Source organism: Oreochromis aureus, linkage group 11 (assembly GCF_013358895.1).
Source record: "Oreochromis aureus strain Israel breed Guangdong linkage group 11, ZZ_aureus, whole genome shotgun sequence".
Lineage (NCBI taxonomy): Eukaryota > Metazoa > Chordata > Actinopteri > Cichliformes > Cichlidae > Oreochromis > Oreochromis aureus.
The window spans coordinates 27,898,182-27,924,417 of NC_052952.1; the positions used below are offsets into that span (position 1 = coordinate 27,898,182).

At 36.3% G+C, this 26,236-nt stretch overlaps 4 protein-coding genes across 6 annotated transcripts; all 4 read right to left on the minus strand.

Annotated features, from left to right (window-relative positions):
• Positions 1-1,832: 1,832 nt before the first annotated feature.
• LOC116320913 (free fatty acid receptor 2-like) lies at positions 1,833-2,744 on the minus strand. The gene has a single exon (XM_031740648.1). It carries the CDS (start codon positions 2,742-2,744, stop codon positions 1,833-1,835), a length of 912 nt encoding a protein of 303 aa, XP_031596508.1.
• A 5,583-nt stretch (positions 2,745-8,327) lies between these two features.
• Positions 8,328-9,236, minus strand: LOC116320912 (free fatty acid receptor 2-like). The gene has a single exon (XM_031740647.2). The coding sequence runs from the start codon at positions 9,234-9,236 to the stop codon at positions 8,328-8,330; it is 909 nt and encodes a 302-aa protein (XP_031596507.2).
• On the minus strand, positions 9,108-17,512 carry LOC120442578 (myelin-associated glycoprotein-like). Of its 2 annotated transcripts, none has more exons than XM_039619265.1 (10): positions 16,895-17,512; positions 15,994-16,341; positions 15,114-15,413; positions 14,751-15,014; positions 12,142-12,423; positions 11,964-12,045; positions 11,783-11,857; positions 11,322-11,505; positions 11,072-11,139; positions 9,108-9,243 (listed from the first exon to the last, which is right to left on the minus strand). In XM_039619265.1, the coding sequence occupies exons 1-9, from the start codon at positions 16,935-16,937 to the stop codon at positions 11,101-11,103; spliced, it is 1,617 nt and encodes a 538-aa protein (XP_039475199.1). In that variant the 5' UTR covers positions 16,938-17,512; the 3' UTR covers positions 9,108-9,243; positions 11,072-11,100. The 2 variants fall into 2 exon arrangements, with proteins under 2 accessions (XP_039475199.1, XP_039475200.1); XM_039619266.1 differs by having other exon boundaries at positions 11,783-11,839; positions 15,994-16,350.
• Positions 17,513-17,878: 366 nt separating this feature from the next.
• On the minus strand, positions 17,879-25,939 carry LOC116321463 (myelin-associated glycoprotein-like). 2 transcript variants are annotated; one of them, XM_039620233.1, is made up of 10 exons: positions 25,792-25,937; positions 25,193-25,270; positions 24,550-24,891; positions 24,070-24,381; positions 23,203-23,466; positions 22,321-22,584; positions 21,013-21,318; positions 20,583-20,655; positions 20,025-20,118; positions 17,879-19,919 (listed from the first exon to the last, which is right to left on the minus strand). In XM_039620233.1, exons 2-10 carry the CDS (start codon positions 25,236-25,238, stop codon positions 19,488-19,490), a joined length of 2,133 nt encoding a protein of 710 aa, XP_039476167.1. In that variant the 5' UTR covers positions 25,239-25,270; positions 25,792-25,937; the 3' UTR covers positions 17,879-19,487. The 2 variants fall into 2 exon arrangements, with proteins under 2 accessions (XP_039476167.1, XP_039476168.1); XM_039620234.1 differs by lacking the exon at positions 23,203-23,466 and having other exon boundaries at positions 25,792-25,939.
• Between the last annotated feature and the right edge of the window lie 297 nt (positions 25,940-26,236).

Below are 26,236 nucleotides of genomic sequence, written 5' to 3' on the forward strand. Positions count from 1 at the left end.
GGAGACCAGTTGGAAGCACTGGAGGAGTATTCAAGGTTTTCTGCCATTGTGTAGATAGGAAAAGAAATATGTTAATAGTGTTATGGAGGTGAAGAGAGTGTCATACAGCATGAATAGTTTGAAGCTGGAACTCAAAGGGGTAATTGTTGAATGTTGTCATCAGAAGAAAGATGAATTCTCCCATAAGTTAGATAAAGTGGTAGAGAGTATTACAGGGGAGAGAGTGGTGATTGGATAAGGTGGAGGGAACAGAGGTTTGGGGTAGATATGGTGTTAAGGAGAGAAATGCAGAAGGACTGATTGTAGTGAATTGAGGAAACTGTTTTGTTTATCCTCTGGATAGAAGAAGGAACACAAGGAGACTTGGTAATGGAAATGTGCAAACAAGTGAGGAGAGTGTGTTGAGAAAACTGAAGTACTTTGAGGAGCTGATCAGCCTACAAAATGAGAGAGAGGAGGATGGAGGACAGTTAGTGAATCAGGAAGTGCACATTAGTACGGAAGACGCTGTAAAGAGTGGAAAGTGTAACTGTTTGCTTAGAGAGACAGCAAGAGATAAAGAAACCTCTATAACCAATGCATTTACTTAATTCTTTCCAAAAATGACAACACTATCATTTGCCTTTTCAGTACATTGTTTATTGAATGAGTATTTCTAAAATGTAGCTTACATATAAGCATAAATAATTATGCAAATTAAGTTCTATGCCATTTGATTCTAACTGCAGAAGCCATATCGTAACCTCAACAAAGTCTAAAAACAACAGCAAAACAAGCAACACATTAAAGAAAAGATAGGAACAACAAAAGAAAACTACAGAAAACCACTACAGGCACCAAAATATTTATTATAAAAAGGTAAGGTAAAGGAGAAATCTTCCACAAGGTTAATAACACACTAAAGATCAAATTTTGGAAGCATCATGATTAAGGAGATTCTTCTTATTTTTATGCACCAAGGTCTTCCACAGGACATTATAACATCAGAAATGACAATGATTACAACACAAGGTATTTGGAAACTGCAAAATTGCAACAGTGCACCAGTGATGGTGCCTGCTGAAACTATCCTTCAGCAGAGTGTTCAAACAAACAGCTACACTGTGTTTACAAAATGAAGGCAAAGTAGAAAAAACCCACACCCAGTTTCTTATACAACCACTTTGGAAAATATTTGAAAACAAACAAACAATTTTTTTTTTTCAGTCTGGTAAATAAAATGGTTTTGGCCTCCATTGCTAATTTGGCTGTTTTTTTTTTTTTTTTTTTTTTTTTTTTTTTTTGTTTTTTTGTAATATACTCCTTTGTTATACATTAAAGCTTAGGAAGTTCAAACATTTCATCCAGAAACTTTTGGAAAATGCCACCTTTTAAAATTATTGATCTCATTTTGGTGATCTATAGACATGCCTATGCCTATCAGTTCACTATGGATGATATTTGTTTGTACATTTGCATATGATGCAAAGTTCAGACAAAGTTCAGAACCAGTAGAGCACTGTGACTGTAAGCAGTTACAGTTGCATGTCGCAGGTTATATAAATAAATGCAGTCAGTGTGTGCTATATTACTGTATCGTGTTGTTAGTAAAGAAAATAAGCTTCTAAATTTGCTTCTATACACCAAAGGCATCTCTGGATTTGTTACAAAATGGCAACGAAAATAATTTGTACAATAACACACAGTCCTGTTGAACATGAGAGCAAGTGCACAGTGCTCTAAAAATATGAGGTTACATATTTCATGTATATTTACAATAAAATTATAGAAATACAATTATAGAGATAGTTGGTTGGTTCAACTAGTATTAAAAAATAGCTTTTTTCCCCCTCTTAGCTGGAGGTGGTGACATCCCCTTTCAGTCCTGAAACGGTGATCCACCACTTCCTGAAAATGAACTTTTCACATGAGACGCGAAAGATGGAGGATGAAAAGTAAAAGATGATGGGGTCAATACAGGTGTTGAAACAACTAAGCAGTAATGTGTAGTATCTCCACTTTGGGCTCTGTCCCTGGAAATAACCCACTAAATGTGATAAACTGAATGGCAGAACACATATAAGGAACATAGCAAGAGTCCCCGAGGCCATGCCAATGGCCTTCTGTTTCTGCATCTGGGATATCCTGGGGCGGCTGTACAGAATCAAGATGCAGCGCAAGTAGCAGTAAACACAAATTAAAAAAGGTATGAGGCAGAGTACAATGAAAATCTCCAGACGTAGTGGGAGGAGAACCTCCAACTGCGTCTTTGTAAAGTTTTCATAGCACATACCGGAGCTATTGCTGACCAGAGATGGGTGGTGCTCAATGATGAAAACAATGCTGCAGTGTACTGCTGAGATCAGCCAAATAACAGCACTGATAACAACTGCATACGCAGGTTTCTGCAGTTTATGGTAGGTGACAGGAAATGCTGCTCCTATGTAGCGGACCACGCTGATTGTCACCAGCAGCAAGGAACTGGTGTAGATTGTGGTGAAAAAGGTGAAGGAAGTGATGGAGCATATGAAGTGGGGCAGATTCCATTTCATACCAGATGCTGCCTCGTGCATCTTGAAAGGAAGGATCATCAGGAAGAGGAGGTCAGAGACAGTGAGACAGAGTAGTAGGATATCTGGTAGAAGTGGCTTGGAGCGGATCTTGACACTAAATGAATAGAGAGCCAAGAGATTGCAGGGGAAGCCGATCACGAATGAAATAATGTGAACTGAGAGAATGACCTCAGTCTTCACTGTCGACTCCATTTTAGACCTATATCAGATTAAACAGCACTTAATCAATCAAAATGCCTTTCGTAAGGAGAGCAAAAGCAATTAGTTGTTAAAATTAGAAGACTACTTGCTTTTTTTTTTGTATCACTGATAATTTTGAGAGTGCATGCTGGATTCAATTTACAGGAGAAGCTGAAAGCATTTTTCCCCATTTGGTTTTATATTAACCTCCTAGGACCTGGCGTCCACATATGTGGACGTCACATTTTGGGTTGTCTAGACCAAAATACTAAACTTTGCTCTACAAGGGCCTGATTACTTACGGGGACGTTATACTGCCACTGTTCTGTCAAAATTTAAAGTAAATGTCCTCATATGTGGTTCTCATTTTTCTCAGAAACAAAACTCAGGTAAATTAAAAATCGCATAATTCTTTGTTTTTACATTTTTCAGGTCCCAATCAGCCCAAATAGCAAAGAGAAATTAAAAATGCATGCCATGAGTTCGGGTCTTAGGAGGTTAATACATCAATTAATACACTGGAATATTATTGGTTATATTTTTAGGTTCTGAACTTGATTAGTTGAAATTCCATTCATAGCTAAGTAATACATATATAAACAGGCTTCAGAATATATCGCCCCACCACGGTTTTGAAACTACTTCCAAAACATCTCCTCTGATTTATTTTCTTTTCACTTGTATTATCTTATATTCCATGTTGTCAAATCAACTTACAATAAATCCAATGTAAACTGACAGATATTATTTGCAAATCAGTATATTAAATGCTGATGAATCTAGGCAACTAATTTTAAAGAAGTTAATTAAGCTTGAAGTTTTGATCAATAAAGATATCAGTTGTGTTTGCTGCTCAATTCCATTTATATGGTATGGAGTAAAAGTATGTATAACAATGGCAGAAGATACTTCTGATCACAAACCAGTGCCAAACACAAGATTAAAAGTATCAATCGAAATATAACCTGCTGTGTTTGGTTTGAAAAAGTAAAAATAATTGCTTACCAAGTAGTAGAAGATTTCCAAAGTATTAAAAACAAGTAATTAAAAAAATGAGCTGATATAAAATGGTAAAATCAGGAAACATCATATTATAATCAAAGTGCATTTGACATACTGTGTTGTTAATCCCATGCTGAGCTGACACCAGAGCTTAATATTAACAAAATGCAAATCTATAAACCTGGGTACGGTAATAAGGGAACTCCTCCCACTGCCTCTTTGAATAAATCATAAACTTTGATTAGGTTTGATGCAAATGTACCCCAAACCATAGTTTCGATAACTATTAAATAATGATTCAGTTTTAGACAATAAATTTATAAATGCCTCTTCATATCCAGGGGTCATGACACCATCATATTTGTGATTTTTGGGAATGATGTAGAATATGTCTACATGTAGACTTTAAACAATAAAAAAAAAGTACTTAGGCACCAAGTACTGGGCAAAAATAGTTAGGTTTATAAAATAGTTATATAAAACAGTTTTTATACAATTTTTATACAATTCTAATGAGATTGAAAGTCAAGATTTGGTATGACCATCTTTATTCTTCAACATACCTTAAACTCTCAGGAAATCTTTCTTGTAATTTCTTTAGGTAGTGTTGTGGAAAATCTTAAATAAAACTGCAACTACAAGGTGAGGGCATCTTTTGAAGTGAGGTTCATTAAAGAAAAGGAAAAGAAAAAGAAAAACACAGCAGTGGAGAAAAACGTTCAGATCGCACACCAAACCGTTTTTCCGGTGGATGGACACTGCCCTGAACTCTTTTATACCTTCTCAAAAAAAGAACATTCCACCACTCTTAGATGTTGGCCCATCTCTCAGGGGGGCTATATCTTCAGCCCCATCCTTAAAACCTCCTCCCTCACACAAAGAATTATGAGCTTGTTTTCTGCTTGGCCGTCACCTAAAGATTTACATCCCCGATAAGCAGAAGGAGTCTCACTATCAGTTAAACGTCTCCCATTACAATGGCTTCACTGTGTGTGTAGAGCATAAGGCCCATCTGTAGTGTACATGCATACAACTAAGTGAGAAAGTGATATTACTATCACTAATATGATGTGATTAAAATATGTGATTAATACATGAGAAAAGAAATCTGCTTCCACAGTAGTCTTATGGAGTAGTTCTCCAGCTTTCTTGAAGGACATTCAAAGCTCTTCTTGGAATGTTGGCAGCCTTTTGTTCTGTTCTCTGTCAGGATGATCCCACATTGCTTCAATAATGTTGAAGTCCTGGTTCTGTGGATGCCAGTCTATGATTGATAGTGTTCCACTGTGAATATTTTTCATTTGTGATGATTAAAGGCATTAGACACTGTACCAGTCTGTCTTGGTGAAGAGAGCACTGAATGTAAAAGCTCTCAATTTACCGGTCGATTTACGTCCCTACCCCTTACCTATGGTCACGAGCTGTGGTTAGTGACCAAAAGAACGAGATTGCGGGTACAAGCAGCAGAAATGAGCTTCCTCTAAAGCAGCGGTCCCCAACCTTTTTTGCGCTACGGACCGGTTTATGCCCGACAACATTTTCACGGACCGGCCTTTAAGGTGTCGCGGATAAATACAACAAAATAAAACTGGTACCGGTACCGAAAAAAAGAAGATTTATTCATAACACACGTGAAAAGACCCAGGAAAACCGAGTTAACGATAAAAACGATAACAAAATAACGCTGAAAACCGATAAAAACCCTGAAAACCATACATTTCACACCTGAGCCTCAACTCTCGCGGACCGGTAGCAAACGACTCACGGACCGGTACCGGTCCGAGGCCCGGGGGTTGGGGACCGCTGCTCTAAAGGGTGGCTGGCCTCTCCCTTAGAGATGGGGTGAGAGGTTCAGCCATCTGGGAGGGGCTGAGAGTAGAGCCACTGCTCCTCCACATTGAAAGGAGCCATGTGAGGTGGTTCGGGCATCTGACAAGGATGCCTCCTGGGCGCCCCCTGGGTGAGGTGTTCCGGTCACAGAATCAACCTTTGGGGATTACTAGTTAAGATTAAAGGAATACTTGGCTTAACAGAGCTCTGACTCTACAGTATGTCAGCTTAGCTACAGTGCGGAAAACAGACCTGTTTTTTTTTTTTTTTTTTTTCAGAACAACAAACTCTTTTTCCAGGCTAAATGAAGATATTCTAAATTAGTGAGGTGCGTGATGACTGTAGACACTGACCTAAAGAGGTCAGGAGACAAGTGTCTCCTGACTTCTTTAGTTCTCTGCAACATGTGAACCAGATCTTTTAAATTGGAGATGATGGCAATGGGTCACCCCATAAGACTCATTGTCATTGATTTTCACTCCAGTTGTTGTGTAATTTGGTATACCTCATCCTTTTCTTCTTGTTTTTGGCAAACAACAGATGGATCAACAGAAGAGCCAGATGCATTTCCCAGGTCGTTATGTCAGTTTTTTCCTGTTTCTTAATTAAACGACTTTCAGATACTGTTCACCTGCTGTAAATAGTTTTTTTAGGTCTTCAATTTTAGCCTCCACTCTCCAGTTTTCTCAGACTTTTTAAGGACACACTGCAAACCTAAACAAGAAAACCATTCCTTTAAAAGTCGTGTGGTCGAAGGACTGATCAGAAATGAATGACAGTTCAGACCTTCAAAATGTCCTAGTTTCTTCTGGGACAGGGGAAACAGAGTTAATTCACAAACGCACACACTGGAGAAACCACAAAATAAAGCAGTTGGTCGAGCACAGAAAAACGGTAGGTCCTGAGCAAAGATGGGACCATAACACTGAACATCTGGAAAGCTATTCCTCAACATGAGAAAATCCAGCTCCAGGGAAGAAAAAATACAAAAATGTTAACATTTTTATTTTATTTGTGGTAAAACTTTGGAATCTTGTAGACCACCATAACTTGTTTTGATGCATGCTCTATCATCCAGGTAACTGACCTCCCAGCCTACTGTTCATGCAGTGGTGCTAGTTTCAGTCATTGTGCAATGTACTGTTTATAAGTTTGGGGAAACCTGCAGTCAGCTGAGACTGAAGAAGTCACTTGGATGAGTGATGAAACATTTCTCCCACTGAAAACGCTATGTCCAGATGAACAGAATCAACCTTTTGGGAACCACCATAACTTCAAATTAAAGACTGCACCTGACTAAAAGGAGCTTGTGTCATGATACGGCTGTGTGGCACGCACGAGATTGGACCCAAAATGCAAGACTCGCAACAAATGCAGCTTTATTTGCTGACTCGAGGAAATGATACAAAACTAAACTAGACTGGGAAAATATAAGCTAAACTTCACAGAGATGCACACATGGGAAGACACAGCATGAGGGAGGATGCGACAGAGGACTGAGGGAGATGCTGACCTAAATACACAGAGGGATAACAAGGAAGTGACAACACACGAGGAACACAGCTGACACGGATAACCATAACGAGACAGGGGAGGCTGGACTGAACATAACAGAATAAAACAGGAAGGGAAACACAGCACAAGAACTCACACCACAATGTAAAACAGGGACACATAGGGAGACACAGAGGGCAGAGATACAAGGGGGGATCCAATAAACTAAACTGAACAACCTAGAGATCATAGAATAAATAATGAACTAATAAATTACAAAAACACAAGACAACCAAGAACGCTGGGTCAAAATGACCCAGGACCATAACAGCTTGGATAATCTCATCAATATTAACAAGGTTCCATAGTTAGCATCTATTTCATTAAGACTTACAACAACACAGTTCCACTCATTTCAAATGCTTTTAAATTCACTGATTTTTTTGGTAAACACCTTGAATCTTGTAGAACACCAGATTTGGCTCTTATACATTTCATAACTGGAATGCTTTGTTTTCTTTGTCTCTGGAATCCTCTCCTTTACCCACTCGTCTATGTTTACATTGATTTAAATGTTGTTTTGCTGCTAATATGATGTTCTTCATTTTCGAGTGAGCCACGGATAAGTCCAAAGTTCAGGACCAGTAGAGAACTGTAGTTACAGCATCTAATATCCCAGTGATATATATTACATATGAGCTTTGCATGTTATATAAGGTTAAATAAATTACTATATATTGATAATAATAAAGAAAATAAGTTGTTATATGAAAAAGCTTTCAGAAATAGAGCAAAAAACACAACAAACAAAAAAACTCCAATCATTTAAAACCCCACATATTTGACTGACAAAAAATGTGTCTTATCTTTTGCTAAAATAAATGTAAAACCTGATAGAGGTGCCTTTTAAAAGTGCCATCACCTCTTACTTAATGTGTGTGGTTTGTAATTAACAACATACCTCTTTTTAAATAACTCGCACACTGCATGAGTGCAGAAAAGTGGCCAGTTCAAGATAAAGAAAAGAGGAAGTTTTGTGTCAGGGCTGCAGAGCTCATTTTATATTTTGATATTTGCACTTGAATGAAAAAATAAAATAAAGTTTTGAAATTTTCATATGCAACAAACATCTCTTTGAATTTTGTAGAAAACAGGAAAAATGGTTTCAAAAGGAAAATACAGTCCTCTCGAAAATATTAGGTCATCATCAGCAGTGAACTTAAATGTGTTAATGGTACATTGAATCTTGAAAATGTATTTTTCCATCTCTTAGTTAGTGGTGCTTTTTTTCCTTTTCAGTCCCGAAAAAGTGAACCACTTCCTAAAAATGAATGTTTCACTTGAGACACGAAAGGTGGAGGAGGAAAAGTAGAAGATGATGGGATCAATACAGGTGTTGAAACAGCTCAGAAGCAACGTGTAGTACCTCCACTCTGGGCTCTGTCCCTGGAAGTAACCCACTAAATGAGATAAATTGTATGGCAGAACACAAATAAGGAACACAGCGAGAGTCCCCGAGGCCATGCCAATGGCCTTCTGTTTCTGCATCGGGGATATCCTGGGGCGGCTGTACAGAATCAAGATGCAGCGCAAGTAGCAGTAAACACAAATAAGAAGAGGTATGAGGCAGAGTACAAAGAAAAACTCCAGACGTAGTGGGAGGAGGATCTCCTTCTGCTTCTCTGAAAAATGTTCATAACATGCATTGGAGTTATTACTGGCTAGAGATGGGTGATGCTGGATGATGAAAGTGATACTGCAGTGTGCTGCTGAGATGAGCCAAACAGCAACACTGATAACAACTGCATACACAGGTTTCTGCAGTAGATGATAGGTGATAGGAAATGCTACTCCTATGTAGCGGATCACACTGACTGCCATCAGCAACAAGGAGCTGGTGTAGATTGTGGAGAAAAATGTGAAGGAGGTGATGGAGCACATGAAGTTGGGCAGATCCCACTTCATACCAGATGCTGCCTCGTGCATCTTGAAAGGAAGGATGACCAAAAAGAGCAGGTCGGAGATGGTCAAATTAAGCAGCAGTATGTCTGTTGGAAGTGGCTTGGAACGGATCTTGGTACTAAACGCATAGAGAGCCAAGAGATTACAGGGGAAGCCGATCAGGAATGAAATGATGTAAACTGAGAGAATGATCTCACTGCTCACTGTTGACTCCATTATGGACCTAAATCAACATTTAGAAGAAAAAACACATATCAATTGAAATGTTTGTGGTTAGAAAGACAAATGACATTTTAAAATTACTTTCTAGTTTTACACTTGAAACAACTTTGTGTGTAAGCATGTTGTTGTCCAAAAAAAGAAGTAGCTTAGCTTTTTTCTTTATACCATTTCTTTATACCTGTTTCCTAAAAATCCCTCCCAAAGAATCCTTGAATAAACTTACATTGTCTAGAAAGAGTGTGGTAATACCGAACAATCATTTAAATTTTCCTCTGGCTTCCCAGACAAATTTTCTATTTTTAAAAATAATGACACATCACACGTCACAGCCTTTTTGTCAGCTAAGATCTTCTGTTGTTTCTATTTGGTTAGAGGCACATTTCATAGAAGAGGGATGCAAATAACTAAATAAATATAGTATGGGGTTAGTGCTGTGATGATTCTGGTCTTCTTTTAATAATAATGTCTGATTTGCCTTTTACATTTTCCTCTTTATTTTTAATTGGTGTACTTATTTCAATTAATGAACTTATTTGTTTGTAACCAGGTTGAATTTGTCATTTATTAAAATGTGTTGAAATATTAAAAACAGTGAAATTCATCTTAAAATGTCAAATAATAATAAAGTTAACCCTGACACTGAAAAGACGTCCACAACGACCACATTTGGACAGTCCAAATGTGGTCGTTGTGGACTATAAATAGCCCGTACACGGCGGTCCTACCAATGTCAACACTAGACGTTAGATGTCAAAAAAGATGTTGCTTGGGTTGCAAGCTGAAGATACTGGTATGTCTTCTGATTTATACCAGATGATTTTGTAACTGGATAACTTTGAAATGTTTAAACAACCTCTAATAACACTGCTAGAGAATGAATAGCATCTTTGCTTATTACTAGAATATCATCAGCATATAATTTGTGTTCTCTGTCACAGACGTTTGATTTTAAAGAATTTAGATCAGCATGATGATGTTTGAGCAGTAGATGCAGTTAAAACCTCAGTTGTAATTGTGATCCTGTTTCTGTTTTATAAAATAACTTTTGGATATGATTTTGATTGCTTAATTTCTTAATTGCAAGCAGGCTCTGCTATGTTTCATTTAATTAGGTAAATAAATTTACTTACGCAGCAGCAGAAGATTTCCAAAATGTTGTGACTAAAACTACAACTAGTCTGACTCCGGCTGTATTTCATTAAAGACTTACAGGTTAACCCGTGGGTTCAAAGATAAGCTGATATAAAATGTGAGAAACTGGAGACACTGAGTCATAGTCAAGCTCCGTCAAACAGACAGGGGACTATAAAAAGCTATAGCAGCCACCAGTGAGTTAATATTAACTCAAATGCAAAACTGCAATTGATGTCGGCTCTTCTTTGTCTGAAGTTCTATAATCATAAACTTGTTTATATTCAAACTTAGACCTCTCATAGAAGAGGGCATTGTGTAAGAAATTGTTTTTCACAATATGTTAATTATCCTTATTGGAATATATTCCCACCTTGGCATGATTATAGATGTTTGTCAGTTTTGCAGTGGAGTAGAGAACAAGTAATCTTCTGCTTGCAATTCTGTTTTCTGTTGTTTATATATTGATTTCCTTGTTTGTTAGCATTAGGAACACTAACATGTTAAGATTGCAACAGGAAATAAAGATAGACATGTATATGTTCAAAAATATAATTGATGCTTTTGCAAAACCATCTAGTCTAACAGTAACAAGTGTAACAGAACTGCATAAGAGAAAACAGTAGAGTACAAAAGCATTGCAGTCTAATATGCATTAGCAAGTAGACTATATTACTCCAGCAATCAATGGAACCTACTGTGTGAGACAGCAGCAAATTTCCTCTGGTCAGCACTTCAGACAAACCCTCGTGTTGCAATACAAATTCTGTGGGAAGTAAAATATTGAGGAATTATAACAGTTAAAAAAACAATAGCATAACATAACTATACAGTCTGATTTGAGTAATTTGATTCTATGTGTCAAGATCTACATTAACTTCCAATCTGATACATCTAGTGTGATTTCATGTGCGTCACACTTGAAATGAGTATGTTCTGTGGTGAAACCTCGTCAAGTGGCTCTGTTTCATTTTTGCTTTGGAGAAGCGTTTCACTGTTTTGGTGGTGTTGAGATCTTGCTGATCTTTGCATTTCTTCCAGGAAATCATTGTCATAAACACAGGAAAGTCTTTCCATCTCCAGGTCTCTGTCAGGTCTCTGTAGGTCTAATTGTGTGTCCTCATTTTGTGAGCTACCAAAAGTTAGAAGAAAAATATTACAAAGCCACCCAGAAACTTTAAATACTTTTGCTCATTTAGAGACATACCATGTTATTTCTTCTTCACTGCAACAATTGACCCCCTGTCATTGTAAAAAGGTTTTTGTTGCCTTTTGTATGTATATTTGAGCTCTTACAGAAAAGATTACTCAGATAAATAAAGCTACTTTCCTTATTGCATACTAATTATCATATCTTTACAACACATCAAAACTGAAGTAGCTACTTCATTTGGAATAATTTTCCTCACCGCCGAAAATTGTTGTTTATCTGTTGTTGTTGGACATGACCTCCTCCAAAAAATAACCTAAAAAATGTTTGAATTCTGTAAAGTTGAAATATATGTTTGTCAAGTATTTAAAAAGAAATCTGTATAAATACTTTTACATCTTAAGCACCAAACTCAATAACAAAAACCACAGTTTACCAACCTCTTTACGGGATATTTTCTGTAAATGAGGACAGCACATCCAAAGAGGAAAATCATTCCTGGCAGCATGAGCCACATAAGGGCTGAAAAAAAAGAAAGTTTTTTACAGGCACGCATTCACACCATTCATGCCTGGATACACAAACATATACACACTGTTAGTCATGCGTGCTACTTACATGATTCTGACAAACTGACTGCAGGTATCTGTTTGGTGTCACTTCCATGTGGGTTTCTGCCTGTGCACGATACATTGGTCTGGGTTTTAACTGTAATCTTTATTTCCTCAAAGATTACATGTTTCTTATTTGTCAAAGCGGAGGCGAATGAGGACAAATGGGTGTAATTTCCATTTATAGTCCAGTATATAGAAGCATTAGGGGATGCATCAACCAAACAGACACACCTCAGAACGTCTCCTGTAAGGTGGCACGAGGACTCAGGTAGGATTACAGGGGGATCTAAAAAGACCAAATATAAATATCACTACTTTACATTTATGCGAACCTCTTAGATATCTTTGGTCTATGACTTTCAGTTAACATGAAAATGATTTAACATCTTGGCCTAAACTCACATTTTATAAGGCCCTTCTTGACAAAACACCCTAGAATGAAGAGTGGTGGAAGTCTAAGGAAACTGTGATGTCTTTCCGCTAAAAATTAGTTTCTGGCAGATTATTTAGATGCATTTTAGCCACTGTAGGTTTTAAGTTTTTGAAGCTTAAAATTATTTATAGCAAAGAGAAGACAAGTGGAAACACAAAGAGATATGATAAATATAAATAAGTACTTAACAACAGTAAGTGAGTAAAATATAGTTTAAATTGTTCATGCTTGTCTACATGCATGCAGACACTTTCACTCGAAATACGCTAACATCTCCCACAGAGCTCTAAAATTCCCATAAAGGACTGTGACTACCGCACAGAGATATTTGATAACTGGAAAAAGCAGCAGTGCATCACTGATGACCTTTGTTAAAACTATTTATCAGCAGAGTGAGCACGAAAACAGCTACAGCACCTTTACAGATTTGCGACATAGGCACAATTTATCAGAGAGTCTCATTCAAGCTGAGTCATATTACTATTATTATTATTAGTCATGGGAGAAATAAACAGTATTTTTCTTTAAATTACCTTTAAATTCATTCTAGGTTGATGCATTGAGTAGGTCTTTGGTATTAGGGCTTGTTTAGCAAACAATTTTGAAAAAAAAAATGTTGAGTAGAGTACAGGCTGTATTCTTAGGGATAAGGATTTTTGCCATTTTGCAATATGCTGACTATCGCAATAACATATATTTCTATATCTGTGACTTATCTTTCATATACATTTATCACCTTTTTAAGTTTGTCACTATCTATTCTATCCAATAAGATAGTTTTTTCACCTATTTTTGTAGTGCAAAATGATATTGCCAAGCATACCAATGCTGTCACTAAAACATGCCATAAATGGAGTCAGTTTGCTATCAGTATCTGACTGAATGGGGTCAAATTGGCAAATATATGCAAGCTATTTCTGATGATACAGCAGTTAACAGTGATAAGTCACTGAAGATCACACACGTTACTGTCTAGACTGAAATTCCCATTAACAGAAATTCATGTTTAACTATTACATTTGTGTTCAGCCACCTTCTATAGGAATATAACCAGACCACAATCAGCAGGAGGCAGTTGAGTTGAGTCTCAAAGACTCATTGAGACTGATGGCTACATGCTGTCAATCTATCATGTCATACACACTCATGACCACAAAATGCCTACAAATAGGTTAGGTCACCACAAGTTGCAGTCAGTCACAGAAAAAGTTAATTTTACCAGACAGTGACTGATATTTTTGATTAATGTAGGAGGTTGCTATTCTATTTTTACTCATATGACTGAGCAACTGACTTGCTCTTAAATATGAAGTAGCTTCGTCAGTGTTCAGTAGTTATTTCGGTTGAGCGGATTTAACGTAAGCTTGCTTGTCTAAAGTTATCTCTGGATGGTGGTGCATGAGCTGAATCCTCCTGTTGTAATTATTCCCAGATTATTTTAATTGATTTAATAAAATATTGATATTTGGTCTCCTTGTATTGATACACTTCAAAATATAATATTCCTTTCCCCCACCCCTACTAAGATGACAAATATTGATATATTTTCTAGGATGAATAGCGTGCTTTTATTAGGCCAGTTTTTCCAAGTTAAAAGTGAATTCACTTCAGTTCAATTTATTTATATAGCACCAAATCACAATAACAGTTGCCTCAAGGCACTTCATATTGTAAGGTAAAGACCCTACAATAATACAGGGAAAACCCCGACAATCAAATGACCCCCTTTGAGCAAGGACTTGGCGACAGTGGAAAAGAAAACCTTTTTTTTTTTTAACAGGAAGTAACCTCTATTTAGCATAGCATTTAATATCACTGAGCAAATTTGTGGCATTATAAACTTGCATACTTCCTGTACAGAGAATAGACACGTCATCTGTGAACCATGGTATATTTTAAGAATAAAATGTGACAGAATCAGAAGTAGCAAATAAATAAATAAAATGTATCTTTAGCCTTTGTTTCTGTTGAAAAGTGCCTGTGAAATTGGTAGTTAACTTTTTAAAATCCTAATCAGTTTTAACCATGCTGATGAATGTGTGCATACAAAGTTCGTGATATGAATCAAAATTAGATCACTAAAATTTACTATTTTACTAAGTGTGTGTGTGTGTGTGTGTGTGTGTGCGTGTGTGTGTGTGTGTGTGTGTGTGTGTGTGTGTGTGTTTCTTTTTTCTTACACTGAACATCCAGATCCACCCAGATGGACTGCTGCACTCCAAGGGCATTTTGAGCCATGCAGGACAGAGATGTATCTCGTACAATGTTGCTGAAATGCTTTTTACTCTGAGTTGAATTTTCTATCTTGTGCTGGTCTAATTGTCTTATAAACCAAAGGTATTTGTGTGGTGGGGGGTTACTATTAGCAACACACTCAATCATGATGCTGTCACCTTCCGCCACAACTTTCTTTTCCTTTTTCACTCTAACAGTGACAGGCTTGTCTGTGGATATAGGACATCATAACAACAAGACAGTTTGTTAAGGTAAATACATGTACATCTGTGATTTACTGTATTTGGAGCAAATATAGTTTTCCTCACATGAAATGTTGAGTGTCATTTGTTGACTTCCCATGGTAAAGGTTTTAAACTTAGCAGAACAGCTAATCCTGCTGTTATTCATCAGATAGGTTGCTACTCCACGCAGTGTCTTTTTGTAGAACCATTGGCCATGCACTTCCATGTGGAAATCCACAAAAGTGTAGTTTTCCAGAAATGTGTTTAAGTTCCATTGAAGGGATGGAGGTAAGGAAGGGCAAGAGTAGATTATGCTGCAGTTGGCCTGGAAAATCTCCCCTTCCACTATTTGCTTCTGAATATAGATTATGGGAGCTTTTCTTTCTAGAAGTTACAAAAAGAAAAAGTGATAAAGGGAAAAAATTGTCTTGTGTATCTCTAGAGTTACAATTTTCTAAATGACATGTACCATGTGGCAAATTACTGTTGAACACTTAAACCAAGTAGCCGTGTTATATGCTGGGTTTCTTGGATGCTGTAATACATTTTATGTTTTCCAAATTATGTCAGAACTAGTTGTTAGTTGTTTTTATTTACATTTTCATGGAATTTTGTGTGTATATATATATATATATATATATATATATATATATATATATATATATATATATATATATATATATATATATATATATATATATATATATATATATATATATATATATATATATATATATATTAAGCTCCTGCTACCTTGGTCATTTTAAAAATATTACTTTTTGGCTTTTTGGCTTTATAGTGATATTGCAGAGAGATGAACAGGGAAGCAGGGGGGAGAGAGTGAGAGGGGAAGAAACACAGCAAAGGGCCTCATACCCAAACCCGGGTGGCTGCTCTCTAAACACATGTGGCAACTTATCTTGGTCATTTTGACTTAAATGGAAGTTTGCCAATATTCACTTACCAACACTGATAGTTACAGTTTGATCATGGAATTTCTGAGTTGTCTGAGAGTCTGGATTGATCCACACATAAACACGTAGGTTATGGTCAGCTGTGCTCACATTGTCAATCGTCAGGGTGCAGTTTCCCTCTGCAGCATTGCCCAATACTTTGGTGCGTCCTCTGAACTTCTGTTCCACGTTATGAGTATAAAATCCATCATAAACAATAGGATACTTTAGATTATGGTACTGGTACCAGTTGACTCGTTCGTAAGGGTCTGTCTGACATGGCACCATAACACAGGTCCCTTCAACAGCAACAACTGTTTTGGGTACTCTAATGCTGAACCCGTTCACCTGCTGGAGAACTGAGGTACCTCAGAAAGGTGAGAGGAAGAGGAGAGCAGAAGGGATGGTCAAAAACATCACTAAACCACAAAATGTTGCAATAATATCTTTGGTGATGACCCACAAATGGAAACTCTGATGCACAGAGAGATGCTATTATGAAAGCTGGCTAACCACTAAGAGACATCAGCAACATAATAAAAACAACAAAAACCATCAGTGACTTCTCAGAAATCAACCTAATATTGCTGTCAACTCATTAAAAATGAAATTACTGTTTGTTCTGTCTTCTTGTATTTAGATTAATTTGATAAGGTTACACGATTATGACTTTTTCACACTATCAAAGTAGTCAAAAATATTGCTACAGGAAAATAATGGAGTAATACCAATAGTATGAAAAGAAGATTTTTTGTAAAAACCTGTGCAGGTTTTATGTTGATTTTTTCCCCATTGCTTTTCTCTCACTCATATGGTGTAGTCATTCTAAGTTGACACTTGTTTTTACATTGCATTAACTGTTTAAAAGCATTATCAGCAACAGAACAAGAGACACAAACAGGTCGTTATTACCAGTCATCAAGCTCAGCAGTCTAAGCAGATGAGCGGCCGCCATGAAGACAGCAGTCACTTTACAGCATCCGATAAGTCACCTTTGGCCTTTCAACCTCTGAAACGCAGCAGCTGTAACATTGTTTTTATAATACAGGTCATGATACACTGACACAAAAACCCCAAGAAAAAGTTACTGAGGAATGTATAGCGCTGCAGTTGATTTTTCTACAGTAGAATCCTCAAGTACTTCCAGGTTGAACAAAGCACAAAAACTTAGCTTTACATTAGTAATACATCTTTAGATCTTCAGAAAGGAAGTTCAGTCTTTATATCTTACGAGAAACGTACCTGGCCAGATGGATGCTGCTTCACTGTGTTTGTGATGGCCCAGTCTGTCTCTGTTCTCAAGTCCATCTTTTGACCACAACCTAAATTGCTCTGCTACTCTTTGTGCTATTTAGCCTCAAACAGGAAACTTGCTGTGCTCATTTAAGGCAGTCAGTCTGAAGATGAGAAACTCCGAAAGAAGGGCTCTGTTTGTTTCACTGAATTTCCAGTTTGCTAAACGCTTCATCACGTGTTGTTCATTAAATTCTAAAGCAGTGTGACAAAGGTGTAATGGAATTTCTTTCACTTATGTACTAATCACATTATTTTATTGTGTAATGCCTTGGTGCCACTGATTTTAACATGTCTGACACCCATACAGTAAGACAAATGGTGGGGGCCTATTTAGGAAGTTGGGGGAAGCAGACAACTCCACAGGAGGGAGAGTCTTTTGTCTCTTCAAGGACTCTGGGAAGTAGCATGGGAGTGTGAACCTTAAGGTGTGAAACAGCTGTGTACTGCCTTTTGTTCCTGGAGAAGGTATTTAACTGAGAGCCACACTACTCTCAGTGAGACTCTGCTGACCCTGCCCCGTGGTCATGCAGGCTCTCCATCAAGCTTGGTTTTCTGTTCTGTGTGTGTTTTGATTAAAGAATGTTAGCTACCGCTCACCGCTCATCTGCAGGCTTTATTTAAGTGGAAAAACTTCCACAACAAAGGTTAGATGGATTGGGACAGATTCCTGTGTTAACGTAAGTTCTTTGAAAAATGATTACATACATATTTATACATCACTTTTCATAATGCAATAAGGAGGAACGTGGGAACTCAAAATCGGGTTAGATCAGGTGATGAACAAATATTATTATCAGCCAATGCAACCCAGAACATTTACTCAGTGAAATGACGTCATACACCTTAGAGGACAAAGGTACAGGAAAGAAAACCCACAAGATATCAGTCAGTCACCCCCAAATCTAGTGTGTTGTACCAAGTGAATACATTCTACGAATACGAAATAGCATGAGTGAATCCATGAGTGAACTCGAAAACACCAAAGCACATTAACAAAAGACAAAAATCCCAGATGTACTGAATTAAAAAAAAAAAAGTTTGACAAAATAATTTATTGAAAAAAACTATCATTAATTCTATTTATAGCCTACAACAAGACAGAAACTTAAATCAAGCACAACTCACTGTGAATGGTCCTTGTATATTTCATAATTATCATGTCTGCTTATCATGATATTATAAATATATTAATATCACGTCTATATATAGATAGTGTGTGATTGGGTACACAATACAACAACTAATTATCAGAACAGTTATCAACACTTTTCCTGCAATTGCATGTTAATACAACAAACACACAAAACAGCTAAACAATAAGATTCAGATGTTTGTGCAGTTATATTCTATATTTTATATTCTATGAATTATTTTATATTTAATCTTTTAAAATTATTTTAAAAGATTGTTTTTAAATTTTAAAATTATTTTAAAAGATTGTTCCAAAAAAAGATTTCATCATCTTCTACAAATTTACTTTCATGAAGGCCGGAAATGGTTCGAGCATAGACTATTTATAGCTGGCCACTAAAATAATTTTGCATTTTATTACTTGGAATTTGGTGCATTCAATAATAGGAAGGCCTTATCACATCCCAGATGAAGCTAGACTATAACTGGGTCATGCTCAGGGCCATGTGTTTGTTGCAGGCTAATCAGACTAAAATGAATTACCAGCAAATTTCAAGCATGCAAACTGCATGTCCAGAGCTTCTCCCAGCTTCTCTAACAGGTCTCCTTGGACCAGTTGTAGCCACTTGGTAGCGACCCAGTCTTTGACCTTTTCAGGGAGTATCTGAGATACTGTGCTAAACAAGCCCATGACCTGAACAAAGGGATTATAATTGCATTGCTCAATGTCTTTGCCACAGTGTGACTAAATGTGTCAAGGACACACCCAGACAACAGACCAGCTATTTATTTATTTTGTAGTAAGCTCGAGGATGCAAATGGTTGCATTATGCCATGAAAAGTATTTGTCTGCTTCCTGATTTCTTATTTCCTTCCATATTTGTCACATTAAAATGTTTCAGATAATCAAACATTGTTATAGATTTGGACTATTTTATAAAAAGTGTTTTGAATTCACTTGGGTTATTTTTTCCTAATATTAATATTAGTTTAATGTCCTGAAACTCGTAAGTGTGACCAATATGCAAAAAGGAAGACATCAGGAAATCAGGGGTACATATTTCTTTACAACACACATCTATTTTTGCATAGCCCTTGGTTCTTTAAATTTGACTTGTGCATATTCACACCCCACTTCCTTCCTCATATTTCTAGGCTCCACTTGAGCATACAGGCTTCCCATTTCTACTGCATTGCTCACAAAATTTCTGTTAACTCCCCTCACCATGCACTTCTCCTCTCCCAAATAAGATCTGCCAGGTGGATTCATGTCCAAAGATTTTTCACCCTTCTTTTTCTTGCTCTTCCTCTTCCAGTTCACATTAGAGTAAATCAGTTCGTTCTCGTCCCCTTTCTTGTCTGATTTTTTGCATCCTCCTTCTGCATTTTTTGGCCCAGAGCTTGGCAAGTCAGTGCTGCTTGGTCCAGCGATGTTTGCAGGGTGTAGATTTTCTGCCCTTCTCAGTCCATCAGCGTTTGCATAAATGCACTCTTCTGTTGTGTTTGGTTCCTACAATTACATAGAAAATATCAGTGGTAAAGATAATCTACTTCTTGCTGTATAGTTACAGAAGCATCAGCATTTGTCAACACTGTTAAAAGGAAGTTAAAGCACCTCATTTCCTTCTTCAGTCAGAGGCTGACTCATTGCAACTGTGTTGTTTTCATCTGTTAAGTGACCTTTATTTTTACAGGGATTCTTCTGAACCCTAAAAAATAAAGTAGAACATCAAGCTTATATGCATACAATACATCGTAGTTTTGCCAATATTTACATTTTAGTTCACAGCATGAATTTACAAGACAGGCTGAAGCAAAAACTCACCAGCTCAACCACCTCTACAAAAGTGAGTTAAGGCTTATGTTAGATTGTCTGCTAGCAAGCAATAATACAGTTGTACATGCATTACTGAATGTTAACAGACAAACGTTTTGAAAATGAATACATGCAAATATTAACCACCAGTAACATGTTATATGGACTGTTGATGAACACATTTGATTGATATTACATTTAATCAATAGTGTTACCAATGTTCAGTATAAAGTCAGCTGTTTTTTAACAAATGAAGGGCCAAATAAACAAAGTAATTATCAGCATTTAGTCAAATAAAGTTTACTGTAACACTACAGTGTGAAGATTTTCTGAAAAAGTCTCAAGTTGTTTACTTACCTGATAAAAAACACATATAGTAGCAGTGCTAACAGCAGCACTGCAAGAGTGGATATTATCGCTGGATACAGAACTGAATTTAAAAAAAGAAAAAGAAAAATACCCTGTATATTAATCGTGGAGTCTTTAAAAAATAATTTTTGTTTGAACTCACAACATACATTTTATGAAACTCCTAGTGTGTCTATTATAACTGGACTGAAGTAACTGATTCATTCTTCATATGGATTAGAGGGTATCTAAAACTTCTTGCAAAGAAATTGATTGCAAGTGAATCCTAGAGGAGCATAGATGTAATCCTAACATTATCTCTTAGTGGGCTCTGTAGAGTACACTGTATCACTGGCTAAGGTTTCAAATTTCCTTGGTCTCCATTTTAGTACGTATACAACTTAAGCAATAATATTTACAAGTGTAAAAAAAGACATACGTCGATGTTCTGTGGAAATCTGTTGGCTGCTGACACAAAATTGTTGACTGGCTGAGCCCAGAGAGTTGAAGCTGCGGCAAAGCAGGGTGAGACGATCCTTCTTATGAGGCTGATTCAGAGTGAAGAAGCTCCTCAGAATTGTCCTGTTCAGAGTCTCATTGAATATTTCACATTTAGAGTGATTGACAGGTAGTTCATTCAAATACCACTGTATAGTGGGGGATGGGTTTCCCAGAGTCTCACAGGAACAGTTGAGCTGACTTTGTGTTGAGCTGCAGTGTGATGAGAGCAGGATCTGTGGAGGATCTGTCATTGAAGACAGAGAGAGGAGTTAGTCACAATCATGTTGAATACATTTTACAGAAATTACCAAAAAGAAGCACTGATGATGGTTATTACTATGAAGCAAAATCCATTTTGAACATTTTAAATTTAAATTTTACTGAGTTTGACATCCTTTTCAGACTTGAGCTAAACAGACTGTTAACTTTGAATCTTTAATTTATAAAATGTGTTTGTTCCCCATCAGTTTTCACGATTATTGTTAGCTTTGCATCACAAATACTTTCTTACTGCTCAGCTGGCATTACTGCAGCATGTCAGAGTGACATTGCTGTTTGTTGGTATCAGATCTGCTGTGGTGTTGGGTTTTACATACACAGTTTTGAGTTTATGGACTTTAAATTCTTATATGGTATTAACATTTTCTGTTTGGCTCTTAGGTTTTTTTTTTTTTAATCACATTTTCATCTTCATGTATTTAATTCTTAGTTACAGATTCTATTTGTATTAGAGGTTATTTTTTATTCTGCTCAGTATTTATCCATGTTTTCCTTCTCTGCATTTCTTTTCTTTACTTTTGTGTCTGATTTTCCCTTTTTGTTATTTATGGTTGGAAACGTATTCTTAGTAATTGTGTAGTGCTTCTAGGTTTACTTGTCTGTTTTTCATTAATTGTCTTGAATCTTTGTGGGATCCTCTTGTGACCCTCCTGTGTTTCATTAACTGATAACCCTTTGTGCTTATAGTGCTTTCTCCTTTGCTTGTTTGTTATGTGCATCCCAGGTGTGCTTGTGCCAGTTTTTAAGATTATCCATTTTGCCTCATTTGCTGGATTCTTGACATTTATGGATTCTGTTCATATTGTCTCCTGCTCCGACTAAACAAAGGTCATTTTTGTCATTGAATTAGTCTGCCTCTCTCTTTATCTTTTGTTTTTTTTTGTTGAATCTTAATATTATACAAATGCACATGCAAATTTGATGTGGATAGAGAATATGCTAAAGAGATATAAAATGTGATATTTACACTGAACTTCAATTTGCATGTTTCTGGAGCGTCCAACTCCAATTTCATTTTCAGCTTTGCAAAACAAAGCCCGTGTGTCTCTGCAGACTTTAATAGATAAACTCATTCCTGTCCCAATAAAGGTCTCCTGGTTTCCATCAGCTCTGTACCAGGTGGAGTTCCTCACTGCTGGGTTGGCATTACTGCTGCAGGTCAGAGTCACATTGCTGTTTTCTGGTACTGGACCAGAGGGACTGACTGAAACTGTGACGTTTTTAGGTGAATCTGAAGAAATGAGCACAGAAACATGCACACTGAAATGTTAGGACAGTTTTATTTACAGAATAAGTGTGAATATCTGAAATACAGTAGTGCCCCAAAAGATATTTTTAAATAATATTACATACTCTGGAATGCATAACATAATATTGTACCTCTCAATATTAGCAGAGAACAAACCACACCAATATAAAGTTTCATCTTAAGCAGAAGCTGAAGAGTAAAAATGACAAGTTGTTTTTCTTGGCTTGTATCTTTATGAACACTCTGTTAATGTCCAATAAAATAACTTTTTCTTCTGTCGTTAATCTTTAACTGTCTTTAATTGTTAACTGTTTTATTGATGGAAGCTTTAGAGCCATTTGAAGAAAGTTTGAATTTTTTAGTTCTTCTTACTGTGTGCCTAATATTGTGCCTGTCAGAAATCCCTAATTTTAATAACCAATACTTAAACTAACTACTTGTAATGTGATTATTGTCAGTCTCAGAATTTAACTCTACCCCAAAGATCAGTTACTGCTTTTAGTTCCATTACAATAATTCATGTATTGCACATCCCTCAGGCCTATTAATGGAATTCTAGTTGGGATATGTAAAGAGTAAATATGGAAAATTAATACATACATTGAACATCTATTTGTAGGTTTCTTGATCGTTCACATCCAAGTGCATTTGTAGCCTTGCAGAAAAATGAACTTTTGACTTTTGAAACAGTAACATTAAAAGAGCTTCCAGTCCCAATAAAAGTCTCCTGGTCTCCATCAGCTCTGTACCAGGTGTAGTTCCTCACTGCTGGGTTGGCATTACTGCTGCAGGTCAGAGTCATGTTGCTGTTCTCTGGTACTGGACCAGAGGGACTGACTGAAACTGTGATGTTTTTCGGTGAATCTAAAAATGAGTATTATGATAATTTGTTAAATGTAATATTATGTAAATCACACATCACAGCTCCTTTTGCACTTTAACTGAACTCATATCATCATATTACAGACCACAAAGCCAAATGTCAAAAGTAAAACTTTTCTGCAATTCTACTTTCTTGTTTGAGCTTTAGAGTGAATCTGAAAGCTCCGACAAGCTCATGTGTTAAATTAGAAACATGATAATGTGAGAAAATGTTATAATAGGATGTAAATGAAAAACTGCTGTTTAAAATAAAAACGACTGTGCAACATGACTCACTAAATGTAGTTTTGTTTTATTGTCAGTTTTGAAGACATCCTAAAGTAAAAAACAGAGCTAACAAAAGAAAGACGTAAATCATTAAGATGATCACAAATTGGTGAAAATAGTTTGAAGAGAAAAGTGTGCATGTATGAATTTAAATTCAAACTTGAAAAGCTTTCATTATATTTTATAAAACCCAAAGACGTTGTTATGGCATAGTAATAAAATAAGTGTAAATGACTAATCATTTTATGTCTAATTTAAACCAAATCAAGAAAAGTAAATCATTAAGATTTCAGTTTAGAATAGAAAAAATAAACTCACATGAAATATCAGGAGTTAAACTCGTTTCAGCAGTGACATCAGTGCTACCATCTTGTTTCCTGTAGACAGCAGTGCAGGAGATTTTATTTCCATGATGGAGGTGAGAAGCAGTGAAATTCATAACAGAGGTCTTGACTTTAGTTTTGTCCTGATTCTCCTGCAGTGTCTCCTGACTCTGACCCAGGTTAGGGGTCCATGTCAGAGCTGGAGGATGAGACCAACATGGAGCTGGAGCAGAGCACGTCAGACTCACTGAGGTTCCCTCCTCCACCTCCAGTGTGGATGGAGTCAGAGTCAGAGAGGGAGGAACATCTGGTGGGAAGACATATTTTAACCAGTCACTAAACAAATGAGCAGTAATTCACTTCAGTTTTTTATGTGCTGTGCAAAATTCAGTAAATTCACAATGTCAAAGTCAAAGCAGCTTGACTAGTGTCGTTTATTCATATGAATTGTCTTTATAAGGATATAAAAACTTACCTTTTACTGAAATATCCTCACCAGCTTGTGAATAAGTGAATTTCAGGTCATTATTACACTCCAGTCTGAAGTAATATTTAGTACTTTGAAGAAGACTTGCATCACTGAAAGTTGTGGTGCAGTCTTTCTTTGTTAGATCTCCTGTCATGTCTTTAGTTGGCTTTAGTTTTGCATTTTCACTGTTAAATTGATGTGAATCACTCCAATATGCTTTACATGTATGATCTAAGTTTTTTTCATGGTCGCTGTTTACATCAAAGGAGCAGGGGATGGTCACACAGGATCCTCTCAAGACATTTATATTCTGTGGCATATTGATGGCCCACTTTTCACACAGAGCACCTGAAACACAACACGATAATGAAAAACAACAATAACAACAAAAACCCAAACAGTTTTATCTCTTCCTTCTGCACATTTATCATGTTACAACGACTCAGTATTAAATTCAGATACTAATACAAAACACTTTTACTGTTAAATATCTCATAAATAAAAAGCCTTGGTAGTTTACTGCACATTGATCTTGAATAGTGATGTCAGATAATTTGATAAGTAAATGTTTTAAATTAACAACAGTGTGTTATTATTATCAAATTTAATCATCTTTACACAAAGCACATGCTGAGTTCCTCTCACTCACCCTGCAGCAGAGAACAAACAAGAAGAAAAGTCAGAGTCCCAGCCATCTTTGTTGCAACAGAGTGAAGTTTAAGGGAGTCTGAAGTTTACACAGGAAACAGTTTACATGATTATTTGTTAACCATTACCAAGGAAAAGCTGTTAAGATGTAAAGTCAAATTACTACTGCTAGTTATGGTCATTTTGAAAAATATAGATACATAAATGTTCAGCCTAAAAAAAGAGAGTATATAACAACAGTGTTGATTTCACAAAGTTTAAACATTAAATGATGAAATGGTAGAAAGAGGAAGGTGTGAGCCTAAAGCAGTTATGCAATTTATTAAAAATATTCAATTAAACATAATTTAGGTTTCTGATTTCTGAAAAATTCTATTAAAGACAGTGAATTCATGTCTTGAAAGTCTCAATATTTTTGAAAAATGAATCCTCTCACATTTGTCCAGACAAACCTTTTGGTTTTATTTTTATTTATTTTTCTACAAACGTCAAAAATATGACAATTCATCTAAATATCTGTGAATCAAAGAGCTACAGAAAATCACATCATATTTTCGTAAAACCTTGATATTTGTGCCATAGTGCAAATAAGATACTTACATTTTCATGATGTTTGTCGAGCAGTCAGTTCTTTGGCTGTGAGGTTTTTAAAGAAGTGTTCAAAAAAAGATGTAAAATCAGGAACTAACATAAAAGCCACAATGAGTGTGAAAATGACCAGAAGTGACTGTAAACACTGCCACCTTTTTTCTAATCACCATCTCTGCAACACAGAACATGCTGTAAACATTTGTATTCACACCACATTAATGACTTGTATTTGGTTTTGTTTGGTTTGGTTTTTTGCAAACAATGAATAACTGCCTGAAGTGCAGAGTGATGACTTGATCTTTAAATAAGAGAAAAATCCAAACAAACTATTTCAGCAAATAAATATTCTGCAATATATCTATTAATCTTGACAAAAACTGAACTCATTTATCACTCTGTCCTTCATGGATTTGGTGGTATTAACACAAATTGACGCTAGGAGGCAGTGTTTTCA

What these genes read in the sequence shown, in the direction of transcription:
- LOC120442578 (XM_039619265.1), bottom strand. Translation starts at nt 16,937, where the DNA reads ATGGCGGCCGCTCATCTGCTTAGACTGCTGAGCTTGATGACTG. An exon ending in AACTGTAACTATCAGTGTTG is followed by an intron (nt 15,414 to 15,993) that starts GTAAGTGAATAT and finishes TGTAACTTCTAG; the next exon opens with AAAGAAAAGCTCCCATAATC. An exon ending in AATGACACTCAACATTTCAT is followed by an intron (nt 15,015 to 15,113) that starts GTGAGGAAAACT and finishes CTATATCCACAG; the next exon opens with ACAAGCCTGTCACTGTTAGA.
- LOC116320912 (XM_031740647.2), bottom strand. Translation starts at nt 9,236, where the DNA reads ATGGAGTCAACAGTGAGCAGTGAGATCATTCTCTCAGTTTACATCATT.
- LOC116320913 (XM_031740648.1), bottom strand. Translation starts at nt 2,744, where the DNA reads ATGGAGTCGACAGTGAAGACTGAGGTCATTCTCTCAGTTCACATTATT.
- LOC116321463 (XM_039620233.1), bottom strand. Translation starts at nt 25,238, where the DNA reads ATGGCTGGGACTCTGACTTTTCTTCTTGTTTGTTCTCTGCTGCAGG. An exon ending in GATTTCCACAGAACATCGAC is followed by an intron (nt 20,656 to 21,012) that starts GTATGTCTTTTT and finishes TTTTAAATTCAG; the next exon opens with TTCTGTATCCAGCGATAATA. An exon ending in CTATATGTGTTTTTTATCAG is followed by an intron (nt 20,119 to 20,582) that starts GTAAGTAAACAA and finishes TTTATTTTTTAG; the next exon opens with GGTTCAGAAGAATCCCTGTA.